At 46.3% G+C, this 13,025-nt stretch overlaps 1 protein-coding gene across 2 annotated transcripts in view; it reads left to right on the top strand.

Annotated features, from left to right (window-relative positions):
• The window catches only part of DSCAM (DS cell adhesion molecule), a gene marked incomplete at both ends in the record, with an annotated part of 740,068 nt that overhangs the window by 676,401 nt on the left and 50,642 nt on the right, over window positions 1-13,025 (top strand). For both annotated transcript variants that reach the window (XM_082624816.1, XM_082624817.1), the window contains 5 exons: window positions 1,119-1,282; window positions 3,099-3,197; window positions 6,047-6,235; window positions 7,825-8,115; window positions 11,505-11,681. In XM_082624816.1, the coding sequence (XP_082480942.1) occupies window positions 1,119-1,282; window positions 3,099-3,197; window positions 6,047-6,235; window positions 7,825-8,115; window positions 11,505-11,681 (920 nt within the window). The remainder of the gene's footprint in view (window positions 1-1,118; window positions 1,283-3,098; window positions 3,198-6,046; window positions 6,236-7,824; window positions 8,116-11,504; window positions 11,682-13,025) is intronic.

Below are 13,025 nucleotides of genomic sequence, written 5' to 3'. Positions count from 1 at the left end.
TGATCTATCTTGTCAATTCTCTAAAATTTCCGAGCTTTACGTTCATAAGAGAATGCTTCCGAGGAAAACAGTCTAGCCTGCCCAGTAATCTCCGTGGAAGTTTCCTGTACCTTATCATGAAAACCTCCTGTATATCTGAGATGAACGTACCCAAAATGACTGGAGAATTAGCACTTATCTCTTCTCCTTCCAAGATGATGGACCAACTAACACTAACTCAAATGCTCTGAGAAATAACGTAAAGACATGGACTGCCTTAAGACTTAGCTAATATAAAATCTGGTTTTCCGTGCTCAGTAGGAAGTATTGCAACAACGGCAGATGAGACGGAAGGGAGGAAATGGGTGACATGGATTCTGTTCGTGTAACTTTTTAAAGTAACTTACCTCTATTCAGAGGCAGAAATTAAGATATAAAGAAAGGGCTGGGAATTCACTGATGAGCCTAGAGATTTGGTATAAAATGGATTTGGAAGAGTTCCTAGTTTCAAACAAAGGTGCTTAAAAGACACAAACTATTGAAATGTTGGTCTTGGCCCAGTGACCACTTTCTCACCTCTTTTAAGTCAGTGAATACGAAGGAAATAAGTAAGCTCCCGAGGTCCAGTGGTATTCCACCGGATGTGGGGATGACCACAGATGACTGGACAGTTGTCACCATGGCCGAGGCCAAGATGTCGCCAAGGGAACTCTCTTTATACTAGAGTCAGCTCATCACCATCTTGGCATATCACGGTTCATTTCTTATGTCAAAATCATTAACAACTGTAACTTTAAGTGAATCTACAAGCGACCCCAAAATTTAGTTGTCCCTGTCTGCTCTGGTCAAAATGACACGTCTGCCCACAGAAGCAATTCCCATTGGGATGCGACAAGCATTGACCTATGCAGCCAGAAGCCAGGACTTCACACGGACCTCGCTTCAACACAGCACTTTTTACAAAGGACAAAACTCAGCTATGTGACTGTTTCTGTCATATAATCATCGTTTAGTTTTTACTTAATATAACCTTCCAGATGAGTTGTTTGCTTCAGAAAGAGTGTTTATGCTTTTCCCCAACCTCAGCTAACTTGGATTGTAATTTCTTTAATCTGCGCCTTTTTCTTCCCGTGAGGTAGTAACGGGACACCCAGCCTCGTAACGGTTGATGGGCGGAGAAGCGTCTTCAGCAACGGCAGCTTCGTCATCCGGACAGTGAAGGCGGAAGATTCTGGCTATTACAGTTGCATCGCCAATAACAACTGGGGGTCGGATGAAATTATTCTAAATTTACAAGTACAAGGTACCATGTTTTGGGACTCTTTCTGATGCTCCTTTTTGTATGTATGCCTGTGTGCAAAGAGTGAACAAATTTAAAACTCAGCCTTTATAAAGAGCTAATTGCTACTTTCATATTATGAAAACGTGGATGTTCATTTTGGAGAATATAATTAAACAAATCAAAGTAAATAAAAAGCATTCATAACCTGAGAGATAACACTGTTTACATTTTTTCACATAGGGAACCTAGTCTCATTTGTCTTTAGGTGTGCATTGCTGAAAAAGCCCTTTTTTTTTTTTTTTTTTGCGGTACGCGGGCCTCTCACTGCTGTGGCCTCTCCCGTTGTGGAGCACAGGCTCCGGACACGCAGGCTCAGCGGCCATGGCTCACGGGCCCAGCCACTCCGCGGCCTGTGGGATCTTCCCGGACCGGGGCACAAATCCGTGTCCCCTGCATCGGCAGGCGGACTCTCAACCACTGTGCCACCAGGGAAGCCCTGAAAAAGCCCTTCTTAATGATGTCCACTAATTGCAGGATTTACTTCACACCTGTACAAGTGTAACCCAGAAAACACCAGCAAGAAGAAAGTCTGAACTGAGGTGTTTTATGAATGCTAATTAACTGAATTGTCATATGCATTGTATATTAAAAGGACACTAACTAAAACTCTGTAGGGCATTAATGTTTAATTGTGTATTTAATAAGTGTATGTAATTTTTCTTGACATCATACACCAAAAGTACATGACAAATTTAAGATTGTCAAATCAAAATCATGTGTAAAATCCCAGATGGCCACTGACTGGGTTCAAATTTAGATGCACAGTGATATTTCATTAGTAGAAAAAATCAAAGTGTAAAGTCTCCGGATTTAAGTGCTATCACATTAATAAATCACAGCAAGTAAAAAATAAAACCAATGTTGTCCTCAGTGGGAGGGGAGGGAAGGAAAAGAGCTATATATTTTTTTAAATAATGCAAAATTGATCTGGAATTTCAAGTAACTTGAAGTCAGGAGATTTCAGGGCATTTTTGGAGATAGACACTATATGATGACTCAAGAGATGAATCCATTTTTCATGGCTTTGGGTTAATATATCAGGCTTCTCTTGGAGGAAGAGAGAAGGACATTTTATGAGAAGGTTTCTATATAATTTGGATAACCTTTCTAAATTTCTTCAGTATTGCTGTCTGCAGAGCTAATCCAAAATATTACTGAGGTCCATTGATTAGAAGTATGTATTCTTCAAACCTTGTATGACTATTCAAGTTCTTGTGCTGCCACTCAGTGGCACACCTTTGAGTTCAGAGCTGAGTGTGTGTGTGTGTGTGTGTGTGTGTGTGTGTGTTGCCTCTTGAGCAGGGGAGTACGTGAAATAGTGGACATTTTTGCATTTTTTTCCCACTAGCCACGCTTTCTCTCCCCCTTTCATATCGCTGAGAACTGAAAAGCTAAGTGGGTGCCATTTATCTTTCTCACTTGAACCATGGCTGAAATTTAGAGTAAAATAATGCATGGATCCTTAGTAAGTTCACAGAAGATTTTGGTTAGTGGTGAGCAACTCAGAAATGTAAGGAATCGGTGAGGGAATGAGGAAAGAAATCCAAGTAGAAATGTGGTTGAATTTTCTTTAAATAATGGAATCATTCTGTTCTATCTCTTTAGCCCAGGATTTCAACTAAATAGACATTTTGACAGAAGTGAATTGCATATTTTGTCAACCTGAAACACTTATTTAATAAATGGCTGTTAAAAAATCATTTGGTAAATGACTGTTACAGAAGACTGAAGATGTGAACAACTAATTCTTGTTTTCTAAAACCTGTTTCCTCCCTAGTTCCACCAGATCAGCCTCGGCTTACAGTTTCCAAAACCACCTCTTCCTCCATCACCCTTTCATGGCTTCCTGGGGACAACGGGGGCAGTTCTATCAGAGGTAATGAGAGATAGGTGGCCCACATCAGTTGATTCATTGTCATCACCCACGGGCAGATAAGTGACACATATTTATCAAGTAACCGTTATGTGTTAGTTTCTTTCTCCCCCAAACTCATCATATAATAAATTCTTCCATTACCTATGCAAGAAACCACACATCTATTTTTATGGTATTTGTTGAAACTCACCCATTCATCCAAGGAATCCCATTCACAAAATGGGTATCATGCATGCAATCTGAGTGAAATATTAACACATGCAAAAAAAAAAAAGAAAGAAAAAACAAATGTGGTCATCTCTTCCCCCAAGATGCTGCATTGTGCTTCTTCCCCATGTTATCAATGCTGTATCATCCATTCAGGTACTCAGTGCTTCAGTTAAGTAACCACAGTGACTGTTCTGACTTAGAAAGTACTGAAAGATGGGAAGTGGTCTATTTGTACAAAGCTTTTGCAATTAGCACAGAGTAGAAAAGAATTAAGGGAGTTTCTGCTGAAGGAATGAGTTAGCGTGATGATCCCAGCCTAAGTGGCATTGGGAAAACATTCTGAGCAAGTTGTAGACCAAGGGGAGGGCGAGAACCCAGAGGAGACTGAGGTGGCAGGGGATTAAGGAGACAAGGGACAAAAGAGGTCGTAGAGCAGGTAGGAAAGGATAACGGTTGGAGTTCTACCAGCAGAGGACATCCTTCTTCTGAGAGAGGAGGAAGGCGAGCAGATGACAGGAAATACAGGGACGTCTTGGGGTGAGGCCAGTGGCGTCTGGAGCCGTCTCCCTCCAGCCCATGAAAGCACATGGCCACCCCTCTTCCCAACTTTGCCCTCAGTGACCACGGCCCAGCTGGGGATATTTACACACCACAGAAATCAGAAATGCTATCCATCAGGGCTTTTTTTTTTTTTTTTCCCAAGAACCAGTTGTTAAACATTGATTAGCACTCCACTGGGCTAAGGGGAGGATCTTTCTTTTTTTAGTGAAGAGAAAGGTGAGATTCTTTGTTTTGAATAGTTGGATGATTAGGGGTGAGGATGTGTTTGTGGGCTTTGGGAGCGTGGGAAAGATTTGTAACAGCTGCCGTGGGAAATGCACAGGGAGTCATTAATGGAGAAACAAAGCCATTGCTAAGCGTGAGCAAGGCCCCAGCTGCAGAGAAATAGCACAAAGCATAGTGGTCACAGTTATCAGGGTTTAATGAGTTGCTCGAGTGATCTTGGACAGTGGGGCAGAAAAGTGGATCACGGGTCACCGAAGCTGGTGACTGGCAGGGTAAGTGCAGTCAGAAGTCACAAGAGTGAGTCAAACCAGGCTCCTGATTGAAATGGTCTACCAGAGGTTCTAGGCTAGGTGGAGAAGCATTTTATGAAAAAAAAATGGGGCACTGAGGTAGGAGTTCAAGGGACCCTAGGACTCCAGGCTCAGATGAAAGGAAGTCTTGGCTCTGTAAGTGTGAGATCATGGGAGAGGCAGTACAGGAAGGGTGTCGGAGCAGAAGGTCTTAGGGTTGAAGCCAACTTTAGTAATGAAGGGTTTCCAGGCAAAGGCGACCAGGGGTCCTTGAAGCACAGGGGTGGCCAAAGCCATTGACATGGGGGTTCCCATCTCCAAGAGTTAGAAAAGCTTCCTAGAAGTGGTTTAGATGAAGGAAATGAGAAGGAAAGCACAGTCCCCCAGATGCGTAGGACACCAGGGAGGTGGTGAAGTCAGGGTAGGACGGTGGGAGCTGACCCAGATGCATCACTCACATATCAGGCACTGAGAGAGCTGTCAGGGCTGCAGATCAGGAACACAGAAGGGAAAATGAGGCTGAGGAGGGAGGAGGGACCCCAAGTCTGCAGGGGGCTGTAGGGGAGGGAAGGAGGAAGGTAGTGGGATGATAATGACCGTGGCTGCAGAAGGAGGGTATCAGAGATGGGTGATCTCATGAGAGGCTCATGAAAAACACTGACTGTTACCAGCTGGGGGTTCAGAGGCTCTGTAGCGTGGGGGTGAGATGTGCTTTCGTCACTGGTGTCAAAAATGGAATTCCATGGGCAGGAGGGAGGATGCCTGTGTGCTGGTGTAAAGACACCATGCATCAGGCAGGCCAGTCCTGGGCTACCTGGATGTGAACATTTAGAGACAAGGACTGAGCAGACAGGAAACGTTTGCCCCAGGAAGGCGGCTGGGGTGACAGGGATGAAGGCGTAACAGGGAGGGATGTCTCCGTGATCACAGGAGTGCAGGCTTCAGATTCTGGCGGTAGGATTTGAATCTTGCTTATAAGACCCTAGAGTGGTCACCTAACCTCTCTGGACCTCAGTCTCTTCATCAGCACTGAGGAGATCATAATTATTAATCCACAGGGTTATGCGAGGTGATGTGAGTAGTGGGCTGTGGACAATGCCTGGCACAGTCATTGTGGACTGGGCGGGCGTGGCTGAGGAGATTCCTACCCCTACTGATCACTTACCCCTTTTCCAGAGCTTTGGTTCTCTTGGATCCAGCTTCAGACCATGCCCATCCCCAGGCATTCAGCCCGTGTGCTCGCAAGGTCAGATATTTAGAGATTCAGTATCCATTCCCTGCTGCCCAGTTACACCTTTTAAAGGGAATGGGCAGAAAGTGGTTTTATCTTCATCTCTCTATCCAGCAATCCCACCGTAGTAACATCTGGTGTGGCCTAAATACCTCATAATCAATATGTCATCACAGTACTTCTTCCAGCCTGGGTTCAGTTTCTTGGAATCAGCAAGAGCTCAGATGTTCCCTTCCAAAGATGTGCAAATTCTGAGAACGCATCCCATACAGAGTGCAAACTTCTGATAGAAAGCAAATAACGCTCTTCTGAATATTTCTTGTTTTCTGAAGGTTACATATTGCAGTACTCTGAGGATAACAGTGAGCAGTGGGGAAGCTTTCCCATCAGCCCAAGTGAACGTTCTTACCGCCTGGAAAACCTGAAATGTGGGACTTGGTACAAGTTCACTCTTACTGCACAAAATGGAGTGGGACCCGGGCGCATAAGTGAAATCATAGAAGCGAAAACATTAGGAAAAGGTATGTAAGCCTTCTTTAGTTTCTAGATGTCCTGTTTTCCAAATCAAAGGGGAGACTGGAATCAGAAAAGATGCATCATACATTTACATGTTTGTGAGTTTGAACTTTGTTATTCCCCAGATGGGTTTGGCAGTGTTACAGGGTATTGAAAGAGATGGCCAGTCCATACGGAATATTCTGGTTCTCTCTTTTCATTATTTCATTTGCAGTTTAAAGGAAGAGTGTCCACAGATATAGAAAACAGACTTATGGTTACCAAAGGGGAAAGGTGTGGAGGAGGAATAAATTAAGAGTTTGGGATGAACAGATACACACTACTATACCTAAAATAGATAATCAACAAGGACCTACTGTATAGCACAGGGAACTCTACTCAATATTTTGTAATACCCTATAAGGGAAAAGAATCTGAAAAATAATAGATAGATAGATAGATGTATAACTGAATCACTTTGCTGTACACCTGAAACTAACACAACATTGTATATCAACTATACTTCAATAAAAATAAATAAATATATTAAAAAAAAGAAGAGTGTCATTTGAAAATCAAGGGCTTTGGTGCCAACAGAAAGTTCCCAGGCTGAGTAGCCGTGAAATGTGCTCTTTGCCCTCTCACCTTCTTCTGGGGTGACCTTCTCCCTTAGTTACCTCACCCCCTTCCACCTATAACTGTCACATCGCCTCACAGGCCCCACTTTCCAGGTGAGAAGTCACCAGGGTAGACTGTTAACCTTGAGTGTGAGTCGGTTTATCCTCTGAAAATGGCCCTTCCGGGAGGCGAACCCCAGGGCAGCAATGTTGAGGGGTGAAATTTGCAGCTCAGAAACACCAGCAGGAGGGAGGGATATGGCTGCACGCGAGTGCACGTGAGGGGGTGGAGAGAGTGTCTTTGTATGTTTCCTCACTGCTGACTCTCATCCAGTGGCGTGGACGGGATGGCAGGAGAGCGAGAGATTCGAAAGTGAAGGCGTTATTTGGATGCGGCACCTGAGTTTTGGATGACGTGTACCAGGGTTCACATGATGAGGAGTTGATTTATGCAGAAATATACCCACTGGGTCCCTGGGCTCCAGTGTGAGCCGCTTGGATAGCAAGGATGCCTGTGGGTACTTCCCAAATCCAAGTCTGACTTCTCTTGAGTCAGGTCCCCAAATGGACACGGGTCAGCCCAGCACATCACAGTGGTTCCTTCAGAACCACTCAAGGAGGATCAGTCCCTCAGAGCTACCCAGGAGGCTGCATCCTGGGCTTAAGTTCTCAGTTTTGTCTACCAAATAAAACATAATTCTCAACTTAAAAAAAAAAAAAAAACACTCAAGGAAGCGCGTACATGAGAATAGCTTTGTTCTTCAGGGAACTAACGCTAAGATTCACAAAAACGACCTCTACCCACCCAGTGTTCCCTTTCGCACCTGGGGAACATTGGTCCATAAGATCCCTATAAATAGCGGACAAGCAGCCTGTGACCCAGACTTGGACTGAGCCCCTCGCCTGTGGGGAAAGCAGCCCAAGGGAAACGTGGGACGACCCTGATGGCCTTCACTCGTGTGCCCCGTGGGCTGACGCCCCTGTGCCCTCTCCCGCAGAGCCCCAGTTCTCGAAGGAGCAGGAACTCTTCGCCAGCATCAACACCACGCGCGTGAGGCTGAACCTCATCGGCTGGAATGACGGCGGCTGCCCCATCACCTCCTTCACACTCGAGTACAGACCCTTCGGGACCACGGTCTGGACCACGGCTCAGCGGACCTCTCTCTCCAAGTCGTACATCCTGTACGACCTGCAGGAGGCCACGTGGTATGAGCTGCAGATGAGGGTGTGCAACAGCGCTGGCTGCGCCGAGAAGCAGGCCAACTTCGCCACGCTCAACTACGATGGCAGTAAGCTGGCCGGCTGGCCTCCCTTGTGCGTCTCGGGACGTGCGCGCGTGCTCGCTGCCCCTCCCCCATTTGACATCCGTCCTCGGCACGGTGGGGCTCGTGCCCCGCCGATCCCCTTAGGCTTCGGGGCCTTTCAGTCTGCTCCCACCTGGGCTCCCTAGACCAGGTACCCAGGTGACCTTGGCCGTGTTGCAGGAAGGATGGACGGAGGGCCCGCAGGCAGCTCGTTAGGGAGTCTCGGGGCAGGAGTGACTTCTGGGGCTGAAGGCTTCTGTGCCACGTGGTTGCGTGCTTGGTCGTGACTGTGAGCTAACAGTGATTTTGTTGTCTCCCTCCCCTCCTCCCACCCCATCCCAATCCACATAACAGCTTTCTTGTTTGCTTTCATTTAGCCCTTCAACTGCATGTGCAAAAACAGTCTTCCATCAGTAAAGGAGCTTATGTTAGTCCCTGAGCAGAAATAGAGGCACTGATGGAAATAGAATAAGGTCATGGGATGTTAGCAGACACACACACACACACACACACACACACACATATGCACACATGCATGCAATTGGCATGGGTTTTCTGAAAACCAGGTGAGGTATCTTGTGACGTTTAGTTGACTGAAAATAAGTGATAGACATTTTTATTCTTTTTTGCTCCAACTAGTATAAGGGCCATTTATTGATGTTGAACAAATGCCAAGCCCAGTGAAGCTAAAGGGGGGCGTGACATTGACCGTTCTGCAGTCAGGAAACTTCAGAAAGTCCTAACTGGCAGCAAGTTGATGCTGATTTCTGCAGCCTTGCAGTGATTTTCACTTGGGGAAAGGCAGTGGTTGAATTAGGTGCTGTGATCACAGGGTAAAACTGGCCTCCATTCATCAGACAGTTTGGAGCTCCGGGCTTAGCTCCCTCAGAGACCCGGCCCAGTGTTCACCAATCAGGCTGGACCACAGTGCTGATGACTTACCCAAAAAGTCTGCACCAGAGCTAACACCCCAATACTCTATTCTTCGCTGGACAGGCTGAGGGGTGTTCACTCCTCTGCTTACGGGCACTTGGGATCTCGCTTAATCAATACTCTGGCAGGATCTTCCTTGGAGTGCAGGTTATCCTGTTCTAAGAAAAGAGTGTACGTAAACCCAAGGACCCTCGGACACGACCAAAGGATGCTCCAGAGGTGTTGTAGACGTGGCTCCTCCCTTGGCCATTTTCTCCTGGACTGTCCTGGCTGGCCGAGGGCTTGTTCCCTGCCCTCCCCTGCCCTGGCACACTGTAAACCCACCCCTGAGTCTCCCACCAAGGCCATCTCCCCACAGATCCCTCCTCAGCCAGAGCCCAGGCTCGCCCGCAGCATTTAGGGCCTGGGTGGGGTGAAGGCAGGAAGGTGCCAAGGTGGGAGTCCTGGTGCTGGTTACACCAGCCTGGGCCCCGCAGCTCCTGAGGCACCTGGTCCAGCTCCCAGACAGTGAGGCTTCTCCTCAAAAGCTCTGATCCTCGTGGGCCACCTTCTAGCCTCAATCACAAGCGACTTCACTCCAAGAGATCCCGTCACAGAGCACCAACCACCGCAGAGCAGTGTGAACCACTTGCTTTCTCCTCCAACATGGTTTCATTCTTTGATCTGACAAAATAAAGGACTTCAACACTGACCATTTTCCTTAGCATTTAAGGGCTCCCCAAAGCCCTTTGCTAGCAGGGTACACATTTGGGCAGGAAGTATATTTCTTACTTTAGATGACTGATGTCCATTAATTGCCTTACAACCATCACACTCTGGTGCCCAGCTTCTTTGTAATCTGTGTGGTCCAGAGCACGCGGCTTCAAGGTGCACGTCCGTGATAGGTTCACAGCTAATCATTTAATTAGAAACCACTCGCGTGCAACATTTGAAACTGTCATTCTTACTTACAAAGCACTCTGCAGATTTTAAATGGTTGTCTTCTAAAAGAAATATTCTCACTTTATCCAAGATCTTAGATTAAATCACGACAAAGTCCTGGGAGCTACATTTAAAATTTTCTGAAATCTGAAATAATCTTATTACACTAGAAATAAGAATACATATGTATATTTTCCTTGAAAAAGGTTACTTTTTTTTGAACTAAGCTTGTGGATATAAAGCTTTAATATCTTTTTGGTCACTTCTTCCTGAAGAATTTTTTTTCATTTTAGGAACAACAAACGTTGACCATTAGCTGTATATCTATCAATACCAGTCAGATTTCAGACTCGCCCGTGGCTTTATTTGAATCTTTCTTCTGCCATTTCCTCAGCCAGATGTTTCCACTGGTCCTGTGTCATCTTTGGTTTTGCAGGCGCATCCTCACCTGCATCCCCTTATGTGCCTCTTATGTGGGTTCTGAGCATTTGCAGACTTGGGTTTGCAGCCAAAACACTCTATATAAAGGTGGAAGAATGATCTTCTTGGCCTTAGCAGAGAGCAAAGGGGCCCATCATTCTGTTGTTCCTGCTGTAGTCACTAAATGCAGGACGAGACTCTTTTTGTTCAGAGGGAAATTGTATTATTTTTGCATTATTTTTCCTAAATCACTGACTTCCTGGTCCTTGTTTTACATGGAAGATACAGTGGACTGGAGCACCTTACGTAATGGTCGGTGCCAAAACGCCAGCCCCATAAAATGTGGATGCCTGTGCTTGAATCTCTGCACCCAGTGTATTAAGCCTCTGAGCAGAAGGCAGCTTAAAGCAGCTCAGAGTTCCGTCTACTTAGGTGTTCCCTTGTAATTCTAAATAATCTGAATTTCAGAGCTTTATATGGACCAATAAGTAGCTTGCTTTAGAGACTTGGATGGCTCCCCTTTGAAGAGTTGGTTTTACTCTTATACCCGGAAGTAGTTTTAAAAGTAAATTTGGCCTTACACCCGTGATGAAAAGCAAGTGAATAACCAAACAAAAAGAGATTTTAAGCTCCTTTAAGCAGGCTTGTCTGGTACAGTCTCCCCACAGACTCTCTTCTGTCCACTTGCCAAGCCCATTGTTCCTTCTCTGATGTGCAATTTTTCAAACAGCCCCTCTCAATTGTGCTCTGGGTGACACTCAACTCCACGTAAGTGCGTGTGGCTTTTTTAAGCGCCCAGCCTGGACCTTATGCTTTCAAGTGTCTGCACCCAGCAGTACGTGGCCCAATGAAGCCCTGTTCCAAAAAAACAATGTGCTCTGCCCTTTGCACACACTCTGGTTCGACGTTCCCTAGAGTAAGCGTAGGAGGGGAGCGAGCAAGTCAAGCAATGAACGAGGACCTGGAGGAGGCGCTCCTCTCATCCCCATCACTGCGGACGCCCTCGGATCACTCGCGCGGTTCTGGTAACCCATCATCCCTAAAAACTCCGCCATGCTGTCGTCATTAACAGCCACCTAACATCATGACCCTGCTTTCAGGTACAATCCCTCCACTCATTAAGTCAGTTGTCCAAAGCGATGAAGGGCTGACGACCAATGAAGGGCTCAAGATGCTGGTGACCATCTCCTGTATCCTGGTGGGCTTGCTGCTGCTGTTCGTACTCCTGCTGGTGGTTCGGAGGAGGAGACGGGAGCAGAGGCTGAAGAGGCTGAGAGGTGAGTGGAGGCTCGGCCGTCCCCCCGCAAAGCAGGACAGATGGCTGGCTGGGAGGGAATCGGCCCCACGGAGTGCCTTACCCTCTCTGGGCCAGGTTCCCTGCGCCACCTGGTTCTGTGACCTGCGATGTGCCGTCAGCAGGACTGCAGGGCCTCACGCGCAACTCATGCAAATGTTACGACTCAGAAATTGAGTGAAAGCCAACCTCTTTCAAGTCTCCAGCAAGACAGGAAAAGAGAATGACTTTCACGAGGGTTTGCCAGCCTCACTCTTTAATGTTGAGCCGCCACAGCAATGCCACCAATTACGGCCTCCTTTATTTTTATTTTATTTTATTTTTAATATCTTTATTGGAGTATAATTGCTTTACAATGGTGTGTTAGTTCTGCTTTATAACAAAGTGAATCAGCTATACATATACATATATCCCCATATCCCCTCCCTCTTAAGCCTCCCTCCCACCCTCCCTATCCCACCCCTCTAGGCGGTCACAAAGCACCGAGCTGATCTCCCTGTGCTATGTGGCTGCTTCCCACTAGCTATCGATTTTACATTTGGTAGTGTATATATGTCCATGCCACTCTCTCACTTCGTCCCAGCTTACCCTTCCCCCTCCCCATATCCTCAAGTCTGTTCTCTACCTCTGCGTCTTTATTCCTGTCCTACCCCTAGGTTCTTCAGAACTTTTTTTTTTTTTTAGATTCCGTATATATGTGTTAGCATACGGTATTTGTTTTTCTCTTTCTGACTTACTTCATTCTGTATGACAGACTCTAGGTCCATCCACCTCACTACAAATAACTCAATTTCATTTCTTTTTATGGCTGAGTAATACTCCATTGTATATATGTGCCACATCTTCTGTATCCATCCATCTGTCGATGGACACTTAGGTTGCTTCCATGTCCTGGCTATTGTAAATAGAGCTGCAATGAACATTGTGGTACATGACTCTTTTCGAATTATAGTTTTCTCAGGATATCCTTTAAAAAGACCTTCCAGGGGTCTTCCCTGGTGGTGCAGTGGTTGAGAGTCCACCTGACGATGCAGGGGACACGGGTTCGTGCCCTAGTCTGGGAAAAGCCCACATGCCACGGAGCGGCTAGGCCCGTGAGCCATGGCCGCTGAGCCTGCGTGTCCAGAGCCTGTGCTCCGCAACGGGAGAGGCCACAGCAGTGAGAGGCCCACGTACCACAAAAAAAAAAAAAGACCTTCCAGATTGGTTCTGGCAATGAGAACTATTTTATTGCCGGGACATGGAAATTGAGGGCTTATGGTCTTGGGAAAGCATTGTGAGGCAGAAAACACACACTTCATTGAACTAGAAATTGGAGCTGGAGCTT

This window comes from Mesoplodon mirus (genome assembly GCF_964341445.2).
Source record: "Mesoplodon mirus genome assembly, chromosome: 6".
Taxonomy (NCBI): domain Eukaryota; kingdom Metazoa; phylum Chordata; class Mammalia; order Artiodactyla; family Ziphiidae; genus Mesoplodon; species Mesoplodon mirus.
The sequence above is the reverse complement of the archived record's forward strand: the minus strand, read 5'-3'. Positions and strand labels throughout refer to the sequence as shown.